Source organism: Pleurodeles waltl, chromosome 10 (genome assembly GCF_031143425.1).
Source record: "Pleurodeles waltl isolate 20211129_DDA chromosome 10, aPleWal1.hap1.20221129, whole genome shotgun sequence".
NCBI lineage: Eukaryota > Metazoa > Chordata > Amphibia > Caudata > Salamandridae > Pleurodeles > Pleurodeles waltl.
This window is the reverse complement of record NC_090449.1, coordinates 336,241,169-336,259,761: the sequence shown is the minus strand read 5'-3', so window position 1 is coordinate 336,259,761 and position 18,593 is coordinate 336,241,169. Positions and strand designations below refer to the sequence as shown.

The following is an 18,593-nucleotide window of genomic DNA, read 5'->3' as shown; positions in this document are numbered from 1 at the left end:
TGCAGGGGGACACCATAGCCCCAGCACTAGCTTTCTGCCAGCCTTTTCATGGCAGGGTCCCGCTATGAAAAGGCTGGGGAAAGTGGGGTTGTAATCAGCCAGGAGGCGCTGAGTTTAGTGCCGCCATAGCTGATTACAAGCCCGACTGCCGTCACTATGTCGGGATCCATGCTCCTGGCGGTGAAGGCAGTGTTTAGGCAGGTCCACCCGCCAAAGTTATATTTGGGAGGTTGACTGCCAGGGGTGAGGAGGTCCGACTGTCAACACGAGTGTGGCGGTCTTCAGACTTCCACAATCATAATGAGGCCCACAGTTTTTTGTTCTTACCTCACAATTTTGCATCATATCACCAACATGTACACAGATTAATTTCTCTCCTGCTAGAAATATCAAATACAAGGGATGATATATTTGATGTCTGGAAATAAATATCATAACATGGCATGCTTCATAAAAACTCATTTAGGCAAGGCATTTGCTGCATTTTGCAAGAAACATGTAAACCTTTGCAAGATTTATCAGTTTAAAAAAGAATAGGCAAACAAATGGACATATAAATACATTAATCATTTTAATTATTTAAGAAACAATCTGACTATTTAATAACTCAAATATGTAATCACTTAAAAGCCATGGTATTTCCCTTAATGAGAGTGTACCGACACAGCCACAATACAGTAGTTACCACATTGATATAGGTACCTGGTACTTGGTATGGTTGTACGTAAGGTTGCTGGCCATACATCTTGAGGGGAGGTAAATTGTCTTCTGTCAAATGTAGATAAACAAAAAATTTAACACTGATTTTTATTTATGTTACACCTTACCTTCCACAATAAAATGGAATTTTTGAAATATGTTATCTTAACTTTAGTTTTGACTCTATGAGCATTCTCAAAGAGTTCAACGTCAAGTAATCAAATTAAAAAATATGGGCCCATAGTAATATAAATTGCAAGATATTGACTCTCATAATGTCGTCAAAGTAAGCATACATGTGGGAGTATTTTACTATTATAAATCCACATTTACTTACCTGTAGGATATTGTGCAGGATGACTTCTTTAAACCTTTACTTTTGTAAGCCAATATTTAAAAGTTGAGATTGAGGTACAGCATTATTTCAAAGTACAGAATGCACATCATAACCAGTCGAATAGATATCAGCCTGGCCAAGGCTATCATGCCTCATTATTTCTTAAAGTTCTAAATGGTCAAGGCTTGTCCGTGAAATACATCCACTGATGGATGGATATATCAGGCCACTCAGGCACAGTTGACTGCTGTGTTTAGTATGCAATGGTAGACACTTATTTGGCAAAATAAATCACAAATGTAGACGCAGGGTAATCTGAAACTGCTTGATTTGATACTCAGTGTTGTACATTGAAACTATACTGTACACCTGGTGTTATTTCAAAGAAACACCTATGAAACAAATGAACATCCACCATTGTATACAATTAACACAATCAATCTATGGCCCTCATTAAGAGTGGACCAAATTGCTTTCCTTTATAGCTTCACCAGAAGTCACTGATACTGAGTATACTGGTAGCTCTGGGAGTTCCCAAGAGAAATTAGAAATTAATTGTGGAATTGCATGCTCTGCGTCTGATTTACACTGTAATTCTTCATTTTCAGACAAAAATGTCCAGATGAACAAATCTGCAGGTGTACCAAGGTATCTCATATTTCCAGTAAGGCCTGTAACTGACGTTACCAGCTTCTTCAGAATAAACCGACACCCACAATGGGATAGTATGGGCTTCATTATGAGTCCTGAAAAGACAACCATGTTAGCATTCTTTCAGACCGCCCTATTATGAGTTATACAGGTAGGACCTCCAACCAAAAAAGGCAGTCTGGCAGCAATGCGGAAGCCCGGAAATAGGTGGTCCAACTCCAGAGCCGACAACACTGCGACCAACAACTGACCTTATTACAAGTCCAAAGTCGCAGTGGTGGACACCCATGGCAGTCAGCCAGTGGCTGTTTGAACCCTGGCGGTTCGGGGTCAGCAAAGTAATACACAACGGTACAATGGATGGATTTAAAAACAACACACCTGACACACATTGACACACTGGATATACCTGCAAATGACACTATAAAGCACATCCCTTCACACAACGCAATCCTCTGCACCAGCAACGCAACACGTAGAAGCCAGGGCAAATCACTCAACACAGCAGAAAGGATACTAGGCACCACTTTTTTCTCACCATCTCTTTTCACACCCAGAACACACTTTTGCCCAGTCACACCCTTTGCACTTCTCCTCTTTAGTAAGACATTGTCACCTTTATTTCTTTTTTTAAATTCCACCATGTCACATTCTAAAAATCCACGTTTTAAGAGTTAAGAGTCATAGTAAATGAACTCATAAGAGTAGAGGCACAATTGTTTGGAGTACAAGTCCAGCACATTCCTCTCAGTAGGAAGATGGAAATGTGGGACAGGATAGCCAATAGAGTGAATGCTGTAGGCACCACCCTGAGCACAAAGGAGGACATTAGGAAGAGGTGGAACAACCTCAGTGGCAAGGTCCATTCCCTGGTCTCCAGGTACCAGCTGCAGGCCAAGAAGACTGGCGGTTGCCCTCCCACTCCCTCATTACAACTGTATCCCTGGTAAGAGAATGTCTTGGCCACCCTGCATCCTGAGGCTTTGTCAGGATTATCCGGGGGAGTGGAGTCTTGTAAGTCACAACACTACAAATGTCACCAAAATGCTATGGTATGCTATGTCATGCATGCCCAAAGCTCACTTTTTGCCAGTTTTACTGTCACTCCACCATCCCAGTGTTCATCCGTCCAAAGACCCCTGTTTGGCAACTCACAATTACTGTAAAGTGTACTCTTCTGGGGGGATACCATTTGTATAGTGTATGAAGTACACTGACTAATCTGACTACAATTCCCAGCAGACACTGTTGCTGCTACCCAAACTACCAGCCCAGTGTTTCCTTCACCAAATACCCTTGTTTGTTAACTCTCAATTGAAGTGAACTAATCTGGGGGATAACATTTGTCAAATGTGTGTAGTACAGGGACTGACATGACTACAATTCCCAGCAGACAATGTTGCTGTTACCCAAACCACGAGCCCAGTGTTTCCTTCACCAAATACCCTTGTTTGATAACTCTCAATTGAAGTGTACTCGTCTGGGGGTATAAAATGTGTCAAGTATGTGTAGTACAGAGCCTGACATGACTACAACTCCAGGCAGGCACTGTTACCCAAACCACAAGCCCAGTGTTTCCTTCACCAAATTCCCTTGTTTGTTAACTCCCAATTGAAGCGTACTCATCTGGGGGAAAACATTTGTCAAATGCGTGTAGTACAGGGACTGACATGACTACAACTCCCAGCAGGCACTGTTGCTGCTACCCAAACCAGCAGCCCAGAGTTTCCTTTACCAAATACCCTTGTTTTGTAACTCCCAATCGAAGTGTACTCGTTTTTGGGGATATCATTTGTCAAGTTTGTTTAGTACAGGGACTGACATGACTACAACTCCCCGCAGGCACTGTTTCTGTTACCCAAACCACCAGTTCTGTGTTTCCTTGTTTGTTAACTCACAATTGAAGTGTACTCACCTGGGAGGATAACAGTTGTCAAGTGTGTGTAGTACAGGGAATGGCATAACTACAACTCCTGGGAGCCATTGCAATAATGACTCCAACCACCAGCACACTGTCCTCTTCTCCAAATACTCCTGTTTGTGAACTCACAATTGAAATGTGCTCCCATTGGAGGATACCATGGGCTAACTGTTGGGCAGTGGAGGGAGTGACTTGACTGAAAAGCCCAATAGCCCCTGTTTCTCCAAAACCAAACACCGGCCCTTTCTTCACTTGTCCAAATACATCTGTTAGTGAGCTCTCAAATTAGGTTTACGCACCATGGGGGATACTATTTGTCAAGTGTCTGTAGTAGAGAGAGTGACATGACTGCAAAGCCCAATAGGCACTGTTCCTGTAACTCCAAACACCAGACCACTGTTCGCCTGCCCATATGCCCTTGTTTGTCAACTCACAAAAGAAGTGTACTCACATGGGGGGACAACATATGGATGGCATGTGTAGTAAAGAGACTCACATGAATGCATATCCCAGGAGGCTCCGATACTGTTACCCCAATCAACAGCACAATGTCCTCCTCTCAAAATACTCTTGTTTGGTAACTCCCGAATGAAATTTCGTCACCTGGGGGAATGGCATTTGGTATAGTGTGTGCAGTAGACTAAGTGACATGACTGCAACTCCCAGGAGGCACTGTTGTTATGACCCCAAATACCAGCATAGTGTTCCCTTTTCCAAATACACATGTTTCTCAACTTACAAATGAAGTTTCCTCACTTGCCAGGATGACATTGTTCAAGGGTGTGAAGTATATAGAATAACCTGACTTCATCTCAAAGGAGACACTGTTTCTTTGACTCCAAACACCAATACAGTGTACATTAGATCAAAGAGTTTGGCAAATCGCAATATACGTTTAATCAAATGTAAGGATACAATTTGTAATGTGGGTGTAGTAGAGGGAGTGACCGAACTGCTAAGGTCAGAAGGCTCTGTATCCTTCACTCCAGATACAAGGCCCGGGTCATGTGCCCAAATAGCTCTGTCTATGAAATTCCAATTCCAAGTCTATTCTTTGGGAGGATACCATAGGGAAAATGGTGGGAAGTAGAGGGAGTGACCAGAAAGCAAAGCCCAATTGGCCCTGTTTACCTAATTCCAACAACTAAACCTGTTTCATTTGCCAAAATCCATCTAGTAGAGAACTACCAAATGAACTCCATGCACCTGAGAGGATGACATTTGTCAAGGGTGTGCCTTAGAGACAGTGACATAACTGTAACCCCTAAGATGCACTGTTTCCTCAACTCAAAATACCACACTATTGGTCACTTGATCAAAAATGCTTGCCTGCTAAGTCCGATCTGAAATTTACTCAACTGGGAGTGACCAGGATACAGACCACACCCAATTCTGAGATGTCTGTGGCTAACTAGCTCCAACTTGACCTGCTAACCCAAGCTGTAACTGTTGCGGACCGGAATGACACCTTACCCACTGTGCGAAACAATTATCCCAAGGACCTCAAGATGTAACACCAGAATGGCATTGGCAGGCAACACATTAATACTGCAGTATCCACATGATGACTCCTGTCATCTATACAACATACTCCTGGGTTTACCTGCATCACATTCGACTAGGTCTCAAAATGGGCCAAAAAGATAGCTTGCCTAAACACTGTTTAGCCTGCACTGGTGGCAAGCTGACATTCTCAGGCCATCCCCCCAAGTGACAATGTTTCGCTCATCTCAGCAGCTTTTTCAGGCAAGGAGATCTTGCATGCTCCACAAACCTGCATCCTTAGCGCAGTGGCAACCATCTTGTGCCCCCCAGTCGTGGATCCTGAGTCGCAACACAACACCTCTGACAATGATGGTCCAGGTTTCAATGGGAGAGGGCACCCAGTGGCAAGGAGACAGGGCCGTGGAGGCAGGGTGTATGGAAGGGTTGATGTGGGCCAGCTGGCTGAGGCCACTGGGGCTTCATGGTAGGACACCATCAGCCACATCTTAGGGGTCCATCAGGAGTCCCAAGGTGTGATGGGCCATGTCCTATCTGAAATCCTGGAAATGAAACAGCTGCAGATGGACTTCCATAGGGAAATGTGTGAACGGTAAGAGGCTCACAATACCAACATGGCCTCCCTAACAGGGGTTCTGAGGGACATTAACACCACCCCAACCAGGGATGGACCACAACATCCTACCCTTCCTTCGGTGCAATATACACCAGACCCTTCTTCATCGATGCCAGCAACTGAAAGAGAGTCCCTGTCAGGGGAAGAACCCACCCCAAACACCCCTGCCTCTGTAGCAGTAGATCCCATCCCCCACTCAAGCGGGTACATTCAGCTAAGATCCCTGGGAAGTGCGGATGGCAGGACATTCACCACTGCCAGCAAGTGACCTCTTCTAAAATGACCATCTTTGTGTGCCACATATTCACTCTAGGAAGTATATGTTACAGGTATAGGCCCATAGTTATACTTTTTTAGCACTGCATTTGCGCCGCTTTTTGACGCAAAAACAGCGCAAACTTAGAATTGTATTTTGTAAGTTTGCGCTGTTTTTGCATCAAAAAGCGGCGCAAATACAACGCTAAAAAAGTATAAATATCTGCCATAGTATCCTGCAAGGATTACCACCGACACACATAAACACATTGCAACAAGTGTCTGGTCACAGCAAACGTATTGCATAAGAATGGCTGACTCATATTGAGTCAAGATACACATACCAAGGTACAAGCCGCCCAGAAAACAGAAAGAAGAGCTGTGCCAGACATTGTACAGCAGAATACGCAAACAGAAAAATGGATAGTGTCACCAGCTTGAGCCAATTTATATTCTGCACAAATTTCCAATAAATTCACTGATCACAAAGTCATTGTCTGCTTGCTTCTGGTCCACATTTTGCTATGTAGAGATATAAGACCATCTGACGCAAATGAGGAAGACACAAGATACTAAAGCAAGGAGGGATGTGTTAAGGGTCTAGTGTCCTGCTAAGGATTACCACCAACACACACAAACACATTGCAACAAGTGTCTGGTCACACCAAGCATTGTATTGCACTGTACAGCAAAAACACTGTTGAAATGTCTGGACTGTCATAGCCAAGAATGGCTGACTCATAATGAGTCAAGGTACACATACCAAGGTACAGCTGCCCAGACCACAGAAGGAAGGGCTGTGTCAGACATTGTCCTGTAGAATACGCAAACAGAAAAATGGATAGTGTCACTGTAGAAAAGTACCATCTTGCCTGGCATGTTACCCCCATTTTTACTGTATTTATGTTTGCTTTTGCCTGTGTCACTGGGATCCTGTTAGCCAGGACCACAGTGCTCATAAAGTGTGCCCTGTATGTGTTCCCTGTGTGGTGCCTAACTGTATCACTGAAGCTCTGCTAACCAGAACCTCAGTGTTTATGCTCTATCTGCTTTTAAAATTTGTCATTGCAGGCTAGTGGCCAATTTGACCAATTCTGATTGGCACGCTGGAACACCCTTATAATTCCCTAGTATATGGTACCTAGGTGCCCAGGGTATTGGGGTTCCAGGAGATCCCTATGGGCTTCAGCAGTTCTTTTGCCACCCATAGGGAGCGCAGACAATTCTTACACAGGACTGCCACTGCAGAATGAGTGAAATAACGTCCACGTTATTTCACAGCCATTTTACACTGCACTTAAGTAACTTAAAAGTCACCTATATGTCTAACCCTCACTTAGTGAGGGTTAGGGGTAAAGTTACTTAGTGTGAGGGCACCCTGGCACTAGCCAAGGTGCCCCCACATTGTTCAGGGCAATTTCCCAGGACTTTGTGAGTGCGGGACCCCATAACACGCGTGCACTACATATGGGTCAATACCTATATGTAGCGTCACCATGGTAACTCCGAACATGGCCATGTAACATGTCTGGGATCATGGAATTGTCACCCGAATACCATTTTGGTATTGGGGGGACAATTCCATGCATCCCGGGTCTCCAGCATAGAGCCCGGGTACTGCCAAGCTAACTTTCCGGGGTTTTCTCTGCAGCTACCACTGCTGTCAGCCCTCAGACAGGTTTATGCCCCCATGGGGCCTGGGCAGCCCAGTCCCAGGAAGGCAGAACAAAGGATTTCCTCTGAGAGAGGGTGTTACACCGTCTCCCTTTGGAAATAGGTATGAAGGGCCTGAGAGGAGTAGCCTCTCCTGGCCTCTGGAAATGCTTTGAAGGGCACAGATGGTGCCCTCCTTGCATAAGCCAGTCTACACCGGTTCAGGGATCCCCCCAGATCTGCTCTGGCGTGAAACTGGACAAAGGAAAGGGGAGTGACCAATCCCCTAACCAGCACCTCCCAAGGGAGGTGCGCAGAGCTCCTCCAGTGCGTCCCAGACCTCTGCCATCTTGGACGCAGAGGTGTGAGGGCACAATAGACACCTCTGAGTGGCCAGTGCCAACAGGTGACGTTAGAGACTCCTCCTGATAGGTGCTTACCTTTCTCTGTAGCACCTCCTCCTCTGAGGGCTATTTAGGGTCTCTCCTGTGGGTATCTCACCAGATAGCGAATGCAAGAGCTCACCAGAGTTCCTCTGTTCTTCTCTCTTCGACTTCTGCCAAGGATCGACCGCTGACTGCTTCAGGACGCCTACAAAACCACAACAAAGTAGCAAGAAGACTACCAGCAACATTGTAGCACCTAATCCTGCCGGCTTTCTCGATTGTTTTATGGTGGTGCATGCTCTGAGGGCTGTCTGCCTTCACCCTGCACTGGAAGCCAAGAAGAAATCTCCAGTGGGTCGATGGAATCCTCCCCCTGCCAACGCAAGCACCAAACTTCTGCATCACCGGACCTCTGGGTCCCCTCTCATCTTGACGAGTGTGGTCCCTGGAACACAGGAGCTGGATCCAAGTGTCCCCGACAGTCCAGTGGCCCTTCTCTTCAAATTTGGTGGAGGTAAGTCCTTGTCTCCCCACGCCAGACAGTAATCCTGTGTACTGTGTGAACTGCAGCTGCTCGGGCTTCTGTGCACTTTTGCAAGACTTCGTTCATGCACAGCCTAGCTAAGGTCCCCAGCACTCTGTCCTGCATTGCCAAACTCGCTGAGTTGGATTCCGACTTTGTGGGACTCCCTTTTGTTGTGCTGAGTTGACTGTTGTGCTCAGATCTTCTGAATGCCTGTTCAGGTACTTCTGCGGGTGCTGCCTGCTTCTGCATGGGCTCTCCGTGTTGCTGAGTGCCCCCTCTGTCTCCTCCTCCAAGGGGCGACCTCCTGGTCCTTCCTGGGCCCTGGCAGCACCCAAAACCCTCAACCGTGACTTTTGCAGCTAACAAGGCTTGTTTGCGGTCTTTCTGCATGAAAATAACTCCGCTTCCTCCGGCACGCCGTTGGACATCTTCTGACCAAAGGAGAGATCCGCCAAATATACAACTTGCAAATTGTTGGAATGGAAGTTCTTTCTTTTGCTGTATACTTGTTCATTTGTCTGTGGTGGGACCAAGCCAACATGTGTGCCATCAATGGCACCCAATCTATGGGGGATGCATGCAAAACCATAAATGTCAGCATTCACATGTGCTAAATCCTCACGGTGGGTAAACTGGATATTGCTTCCCATGTGTTTTAACATTGCTGAGAGGACATCCTTCAACACCATACTGAACATACGTTGGGACATGTCAGCTGGTAGGGCCACTGTATGTTGGAAGGACCCTGTGGCCAGGAAGTGCAATACTGACATGTCTTGTTCAATGGGTGGTACGATGTTGCATAAATAATAGCTGGCATAAGATCTGCCTCCAACTGACAATATAAGTCCACTATTGTTTGCCGACACAAACAGTAAAGGAAGATAATGTGGTGTTCTTCTATGGTCTGAAGGTCTGGCAGTGGATGCTTGACAAGAGGTTGTCCCAGGGTACCTCTATATGACAACACATGATTTCTAACATTAGCCAGTGTGTCAACAGCAACATAAATTAGGCATGTCAATGATAGCCTGTAGTGGCTAGGGCCTTTCACACATATCTCCCAGTATGGGACCTAATCTAGGCTGGGGTAGAGTCACTGTGGCTATGTAACTATGGTACTGTGCCCATTCCCTATACCCCAGTAGGTCCTGTCATGTGGCAAATATGAGGCTCCGGTGGAAGATCCTGCCCAGAATGCCTCATTCCTTTGAGTAGATTAGGAATAGTCTAGACTGGGGTAGAGTCACTGTGACTATGCAACTGTGGTACTGTGCCCATTCCCTGTACCCTAGTAGATCCTGTCATGTGGCAAATATGAGGTTCTGGTGGAAAATCCTGCCCAGAATGCCTCATTCCTTTAAACAAATTAGGAATAGGTACAGAGGTATGTCATTAATCTAAGCCATATGTGCACTTAGAATCATTGTCAATGTGTGTGTTTCACTCATGATAGGTCCCTTACTCCCACAGTTCTGTTGCCACCTTCCTACAGGTCATATTTGTCCTACGCAGGCTTATTGCACAAATGACAACCCCACAGTGCAGTAGCTTGGTCACATAGCAGAAAATGTACAAAGCATGCCTTTGTTTGTTGGATGCCATCTATGTAGGATGGACACATATGTTCAAAAGAGTGTTCTGTGGCACAAGTACATCCCACAGAACCACACCCAATAAGTGGCATTAGTCTTAATTTGGTATTGCACGTGTCCACACATGGACAGGAAAGGCACTGATTGTAACCACCATGTCTGCACCTTCATTGTTACTCACTTGTAATGTTTGAGTTTGTACTCAGTTGGCAGCTGGCGGTAGGGACTGTATGCAGACAGTCATTCTCAACTAGTGTGAATGTGTTGGTCCATTCATGCCTAAAGAGTTTATCCTTCAGAAGCCACAGATGTGTGACGTGTTTCATAGTGGCTCACATCACAGTACAGGTTGCAAGAGCATGGGCTACCTGTTGTCAGTGAGCTTGCTTAGTCATTGTAGGCCGTAAGCAGGGTAGTGGCTTAGTCTGCCAATGGAAATATATATGTCTGTAGTCATGTCCTTGTAGTTATTGGCTTCTATGTGTCACACTTGGGGAGCACTGAGAAATAGGAAAGTCCTAGCTTGATGTTACTGACATGTTTGTGACTCAACCGTTTGTGATAAAACCTGTGATCATGATCTCTTGATTTGTCTTTTGCATCCATGCAGGTCGAATCCCATCGGAAGAAGGGATTATGGAGAGCCATCACCCAGGTGTGGACGCTGGTGGTTCACAGCCAGAGGAGCATCCAGTGCAGGAAAAGGTGGGAGGACCTTAGACGCTAGGCCCTGAAGATCACTGGGGATGTCCTCCCATTGTGGGCAGGATGCCTATCGGACCATGACCCTCTTAATAGTCCGCATTCTGACAGACAGTGGCCTATCCTGAGCTTGATTGACGTTTGAGGGAAGAACAATAGCCACAAGGGGGATGAGTACAGTGCATATCCCTGCCTGTCACATTGCCAATTGAATGAGTTAGGTTCTGACAGCTTCCCCTGACAATTAGGGATGACCCATGTGTCACACAGTAGATTAGTTATTCTTTGTGTAGACATGTCATGTGGCGCATACTGATGTGCCTTGCCTATTGGCCCCGGGACCTAGGACACAATTGGGTAGACTCCATAAACCCCTTGCTCTCCAGGGATGACATATGGCTGGGTGCATTGATCAATCCAGCACTGTTTGTTGGTCTGGGTAAATGAATATATAGGCATCTGCCACCCAGAGGCCACTTGTCTTCAGTGTATGACGGGTGCTGGTGCTTTACTATAGTCTGTAATGTGAAGATGGCCAACATACATGTGACAGAGCTTGCAATGTCATCTGGGTCAGCCACAGTTCAATACTTTCCCTTGGTGAGTGGGGAATGTCCATTGACATCATTTATATGCCATCACTGTTGCCAATGTTCCTTGTGCTTTCATGTCAGCATGTGTCCCTTTCTCTTTTGAGAAACATTTTTAAGCTGCTGTTTCATGCACAGTCTACCCATGCTGATGGGATGATGTCTGTATTCCCATACATATATGTGCATGAAAAACTGTGTATGGAGCAAGACATTTATAGAGAAGTGTGGCACAATGGTTAGAGCGGCAGACCCTGATGCAGCGATCTGGCCTGGGACCAGGGTTCAATTCCTGTCTTGGCGGGCCTTGGGCTTAATTCCTTTGGACCAAATAATTCTCACCTTGGTGCCTAAACTAATTAATGGGTCCCACTTTGTAACTCTGGACAATATCTTGCTTAATCTCCACAACGACCCTCACAGCGCTTGGATGCCTGACTTCACCCTGGGGGTACCCAGGAGTGGGTGCCTCACAGGGAAAAGCCAGGAGGGGTTCTACAGCGGTATGCGTACACCGCCTTGAGACCCTAAAGGGTGAGTAGTGCCCTAAACAAGTGAGAAGTTTACAGTTTTACACTGTAGGAACATTTCATGTTGTGCCACAGACAGCAGTGTGTTGCCATTGTTTATTGGCTGACACATTCCCTCATGCATCATAGCATGTAATTTGGCATGTAAAACTGCAGTACAAATGAGGGACATGACAGGTAGGCCTAGTGTTTTGAGCCCCAATGTGAAGAACCTATGCCCTTGATGTGGCTTCATGTGAAACAGAGCACTGCACATGCGTAATAGGTAAGATTTGTGACCTAACTGTTGGCCAGCATCATGGAGTGACTTGCAGTTATGTTGAAATCACATGTTTGGGTACAAGCATTCATCCACAGACAGACATCTGGGTCTGCATCCCCATAATGGAGACAATGATGTAGCTTCCAATTGGCCAATATGTTGAGGGACTTCACAAGTACTTGCAAATCTCTGGTCCTCTCCAACATACAAAGGACTAATGACGTCTACTGGGACACTCAGTGTATGTCATTGTTAGGGGTGCCAGGCATTAGTGTTGAATAGCCTGGCGCTTGCTGGTTCGTTGTGTTGATGATTTTGGGGGTCATCTCTCCTGGACATATTGCACATTATATATACAGTGTCCACTTCCATGCCACATGTATGGCCTATCTGAGCAACATTAATGCTACCTCCATGACTCTATTGGGACAAATATCACTTGGTAAAGTGTGCATAGTGGAACTGCTTCCAGCGTGACATAAGAATTTCCATGTCACCTTCTCCAGGTTATTGGTCTTTTGTCAGCAACATGGCAGGACTTTGGAGCATCATTTTGTATTGTTGGGTCATTATGTATGTGACAAAAAGATGTGTGCATGACCTTGTGTGGGATCAGTGGGAATGCATGTGGCATTGGCCTGCTATTGTATGACAACAGGTAACTGAGGTCTGCTCCATGGGGCAAAGCTTTGAGGGTGATGGGCTTTCCTACTTGTTGAATGGTTACTGTGATTGCACATCTTCAGCCATGCAATTGTAGTTATCTGAGATCCTGATTTTCCTATGGGAAACTGTTGACTGTTCAGATGGCATGCATGCATATTGTATGGCACATGTATGACCCACTTAGGTGGAGTTTGTTTCTGGGGGCCCACTTGATATCATGATAATGTTTACTAATATGATATGTTGTTCAAGTATGATCATGGACATGTCATGACCCTAATTATCTTCGTATTTGTAGCATCTGCACCTGCAAGTGAAGGAGATGGGGCACAGCCGAGTGGGGAAGCATCTGGCCATGGGACCTTGGGTCAAGATACTACCGACACAGTGGCCTGGAGGGCGAAGGGCGTGCCACGGGGGAGACTGGGACATCCTCTTCATCATCGGATTCTTCCTCCAGTGGACACTCCCTAGTGGTGGTGGACCCATCAGAGAATCTCTCTGTCCCATCTTTGCCCACCACCCCCTATTCTAACACCACCCTCCCTGTTGCTCCCCACCCAGTTGGCCTTGCCTGCTCACCCAAGAGGTTGGGTGCCTTCTTTGCCGCTGGCACCTCGCCCCAGCCCCTGTTACCCCTGATGCCCTCAGTAAAGATGCTATTGACCTCCTGTGAAGTATCTCTGTGGGGCAGTCAGCAATTGTGAATGCCATCCAGGGATTGGCAACCCAGCTCCAACACCCAAATGCATTCCTGGGTGCAATGGCTGGCCTACAGAGATCTTTATAGGCTCTGGACTTCTCACTGATGGCAGCCAGTCACACCCCAACTTCCTTCCCCACCTCCACCCCCCTCTCCTAATCCAAATCACCCTTCCCCTACCTACCCAAAGGACACAGACAGATCTGCATGCATCCACCTTAACACATAAGAGCAGCACACACAGACACAAGCACCACAAAACACACTGGTATGCAAGCCGGCAGTGTTGTCTTCTTACCTGTGTCTCACTGGAAGTATTTGTGATCACTGTGTTCCTGTTGTCTGTGTCCTCTTCTTCTGCTTCCTCGTCTTCACAGTCCACAGGCTCCACAGCTGCCACAACACCTCCATCTGGACCATCCTCCTGCAGAAAAGGCACCTGTCGTCGCAAAGCCCAGTTGTGAAGCATACAGCAGGTCACGATGATCTGGCACACCTTCTTTGGTGAATAGAATAGGGAACCGCCTGTCATAAGGAGGCACCAGAACCTGGCCTTCAGGAGGCCGAAGGTCCTCTCTATAATCCTCCTATTTCACCCATGGGCCTCATTGTAGAGTTTCTCTGCCCTTGTCCTGGGATTCCTCACTGGGGTCAGTAGCCATGACAGGTTGGGGTAACCAGAGTCACCTGCAAACATCGAGGGACAACTTTTAGACACACACTAACTCTTAGGGACATCCCCAGACACCTAGTCACACTGTATTGGGCCCATGTCCTCACCTAATAGCCACACACGGTGCCTCTGGAGTTGCCCCATCATATAAGGGATGCTGCTATTCCACAGAATGTAAGTGTCATGCACTGAGCCCGGAAACTTGGCATTTACATGGGAGATGTACTGGTTGGCCAAACACACCATCTGTACATTCATAGAATGGTAACTCTTACGGTTTCTGTACACATGTTCACTCCTACGGGGGGACCAAGGCCACATGTGTCCCATCAATGGCACCTATGACGTTGGGGATATGTCCCAGGGCATAGAAGTCACGTTTCACTGTGGGCAAATCCTCCACCTGAGGGAAAATGTAGCTGCGCATGTGTTTCAGCAGGACAGACAACACTCTAAACAACACGTTGGAGATCATAGGCTGGGACATCCCTGATGCTATGGCCACTGTTGTTTGAAAAGACCCACTTGCCAGGAATGGAGTACTGACAGCACCTGCACTAGAGGGGGGATTCCTGTGGGATGGCAGATAGCTGACATTAGGTCTGGCTCCAACTGGGCACACAGTTCCAGGATTGTGGTACGATCAAGTCTGTATGTGACAATTACATGTCGCTCCTCCATTGTTGACAGGTCCACCAGTGGTCTGTACACCGGAGGATGCCACCATTTCGTCACCTGCCCCAGCGGACGTGCTCTATGGAGGAGAACAGCGAGCAGAGAGTCAACCAACACTGAGGTACGTAAACACAACTTTATAGCAAAATGTTTGAAAATCGATATATGGCTGTATTAGTGTTTAAGCAAGGCCTAGATATGTGTGACGCAGTAAAAATTAATGCCATGTGGCCCCCTGAAATGGCAGCTGCCTGACCTGTAATGTGGGACAAGGGGATATGAGGTAACTGTGCTGGCGTTGTACACCGTCGCGGTAGGTGGTCAAAGACCGCGGCGCAATCCTGCATTGGTTAACATTGGACCCTATGGGTCCCAGGAGCCAATGACGATGTACGCCGGCAGTGACGGTACGCACCGCCGCGGACGTGACCGCCATTTTCTGTCTATTCACTCACTTGATACGTGATCTTTGACAGGAGAGGACCTACACTGCAAGTGCTGCTGTGACCTCAGTCTGAAGAGACAATGACTCATGTGTCTGGGGAAAGGGCCCCTGCCTTCAGCACGGAGGAGTTGGAGAAACTAGTGGATGGGGTCCTCCCCCAGTACACGCTACTCTACGGTCCTCCAGACAAACAGGTAAGTACACTGTGAGTATGCCGAATGGGCAATGCCTGTGTGGAGTGGTGTTGATGAAAGATAGGGGGGGGAGAATGAGGCGTGCATGATACGCCGGTGAGTGCATGTGCGTCTAGCCAGGGTAGGGATGCGGGCCAATGACTGTGACGGTGCGAACGGTTATATTTTCTCCTTTTCCCCTGTACTATTCCTGTAGGTCAGCGCCCACCAGAAGAAGGATATTTGGCTTGCCATCGCCAAGGACCTCCGGACCCTGGGGGTCCACCACAGACGGAGCACCCACTGCTGTAAAAGATGGGAGGACATTCGCCGCTGGAGCAAGAAGATGGCGGAGGCCCAGCTGGGGATGGCCTCCCAACGTGGGAGGGGTGCCCGTCGCACCATGACCCCCCTGATGTTCCGGATCCTGGCGGTGGCCTATCCGGAGTTGGATGGGTGCTTGAAGGCATCACAGCAGCCACAAGGGGGTGAGTACACTCTCATTCTAGTGATTCAGTGTGCATTGTAGTTGCCTGGGTGGGGGAGGTGGGCTGTGGGTTCCCCTAGGCCAGGGCGAGTTTAGTAGGCAAGGTCCTTTCGTAAGGCAGGCCCTGTGGCACCCCACCCCACCAGTGTTAAGAGCCAACTACACCTAGTCAGGCTCCTGTGACTTCCATGTGTGCAGCAATCGGGCATAGGCCTTGTAACCCATGTCCCTGTGATTAATTAGGGAACTCTAAGTGCACAGCGTAGTGCAGGGGGCTTCAGTGTCTGTAGTGTCCGCCAACGGTAGCGGTATTGCATGCCCTCAACATGTCTTTCTTCTGTCTTCCCCCCCTTTTTGTGGTCTCCCTGTTCTTGTGTGCATTAGCATCATCAGGGAGAGGAGCAGTGCCACCGGAGCAGGAGGGAGCTGCATCCCACATGGCCCTGGAAGGCGACACAACAGAGTCAGAATTCACCAGTGGGACGGAGGGCGAGGGGAGCTCCACGGCAGGGACAGGAGCTGAGACCAGCGACACAGACTCCTCCTCTGATGGGAGCTCCCTTGCAGTAGCGGGCCCCTCTGAGCCACCCGCATCTACAAGTACAGCCGCCACCCCCCCCTACCAGCACCGCCCTCCCAGCAGCCCCTCAGCGTGTGCCCCGTGGCCGCTCACCCAGGAGGGTGGGCATCTCCTTCACCCCAGGCACCTCAGCCCCTACCCCAGTCAGCCCTGCTGACCTCAGTGAGGAGGCCATTGACCTCCTCAGGTCTCTCACTGTTGGACAGTCTACCATTTTGAATGCCATCCAGGGTGTAGAGAGGCAATTGCAACAGACAAATGCATACCTGGAGGGAATTCATTCTGGTCAGGCAGCCCTTCAGCAAGCTTTTCAGACTCTGGCCTCAGCACTGGTGGCAGCCATTGTCCCTGACTCTAGCCTCCCCCCTCCAACTTCGTCCACCCAGACCCAAACCCCTGTACCGCTGCCTGTCCCAAGCACACCATCAGACCAGCATGCACACACGTCAACACACAAGGGAAGCTCAGGCAAACATAAGCACCACACATCCCACAGGCACTCACGCAAGCATCATACACATGCAGACATACCAACATCCACTGCCTCCATTGTGTCCCCTCCTCCTCGTCTCCCTCCTCCCTCCCAGTCTAGTCTCTACTCACACCTGCATGCACTACATCTTCAGCCACTACCTCCATCACCAGCACACCCACCACCACACCCCGCTCACATGCAGTCACCACCCCCACTACCATTCACACATCCCCTGTGTCCTCTCCCAGTGTGTCTGTGAGCCCACCTCCCAAGGTACACAAACGCAGCCACACACCCACCCAACAGCCATCCACCTCACGACAGCCTCCAGCCCATGCACCTTCACCCAAAGTCAGCAAACGTACACCTCCTACAACCACTACCTCTTCCTCCACTCCCAAACCCCCTCCATCTACCCATCCCAGTGTGTCCAAAAAGCTTTTCCTGTCCAACTTTGACCTCTTCCCCTCACCTCCCCCACCCCTTCAGTCTCCTAGGGCCCGCCTTTCCAGGTCCCAACCCAACCCCTCAGCCACAACATCTGCGAGAACAGTGGTGCCAGTAGTAACCGGCTTCTGGAGTGCCCCAAACAGCAGGGCAGCCAGTGTGCCAAGGAGCCAGACCACAGACAGTCCCCCACCCCAAAAGCACAAAAAGTTGGCCAGTGCCCGGCGGGAGAGAGGCAAAACACCTACCACCAAAGCCTCTCCCAGGGGTACAGTTGGGAGTGGGAAGACAGCTGCGCCACCATCCAAGGTGGGGAGGGGGCACAGAAAAACAGGCAAGTCCGTGAAAACCTGCACGGCGGACAAGACCACCAACAGCACCGCTGCCAAGGACACCGCCGCCAACAGCACCGCTGCCAAGGACACCGCCGCCACAAGCACCGCTGCCAAGGACACCACCGCCACAAGCACCGCTGCCAAGACACCGCCACCACAAGCACTGCTGCCAAGGACACCGCCGCCAGCAGCACCGCTGAACAGGACACCGCCACCACCAGCACCGCTGAACAGGACACCGCCGCCACCAGCACCGCTGAACAGGACACCGCCGCCACCAGCACCGCTGAACAGGACACCGCTGCCACCAGCACCGCAGGCCAATGAGCGCCAAAGCCTCCGACGCTACTGAGGCCGCCATGAGCAAGACAAATCACTCGGGGCACAAGGCCCCCTCCAGAACCAGTGGAGATTTACATCCATTACCATTGCCCTTGGCAGGATGAAGCACTGTGGGCACAAAGCCCCCTCCAGAACCATTGGAGAAAGACATCCACTACCTCTGTCCTTGGCAGGATGAAGCACTCTGTGCACAAAGCCCCCTCCAGAACCAGTGGAGAAAGGCATCCACTACCTCTGTCCTTGGCAGGATGAAGCACTCTGGGCACAAGGCCCCCTCCAGAACCAGTCGAGTAAGGCATCCACTTGAGAGACTGTGGCTTGGCACTCTCCAGGATAAAGCAGTGGGCAACCCACCCACTGGAAAGA

The 18,593-nt window shown here is 48.7% G+C and overlaps 1 protein-coding gene across 1 annotated transcript in view; it reads right to left on the bottom strand.

Annotated features, from left to right (window-relative positions):
• Window positions 1–18,593, bottom strand: part of LOC138261520 (lipopolysaccharide-induced tumor necrosis factor-alpha factor homolog) — a 218,936-nt gene that overhangs the window by 162,313 nt on the left and 38,030 nt on the right. Inside the window, exon 2 of the mRNA XM_069210531.1 lies at window positions 703–768. Within this exon, the coding sequence (XP_069066632.1) occupies window positions 703–745 (43 nt within the window). The 5' untranslated portion in view covers window positions 746–768. The remainder of the gene's footprint in view (window positions 1–702; window positions 769–18,593) is intronic.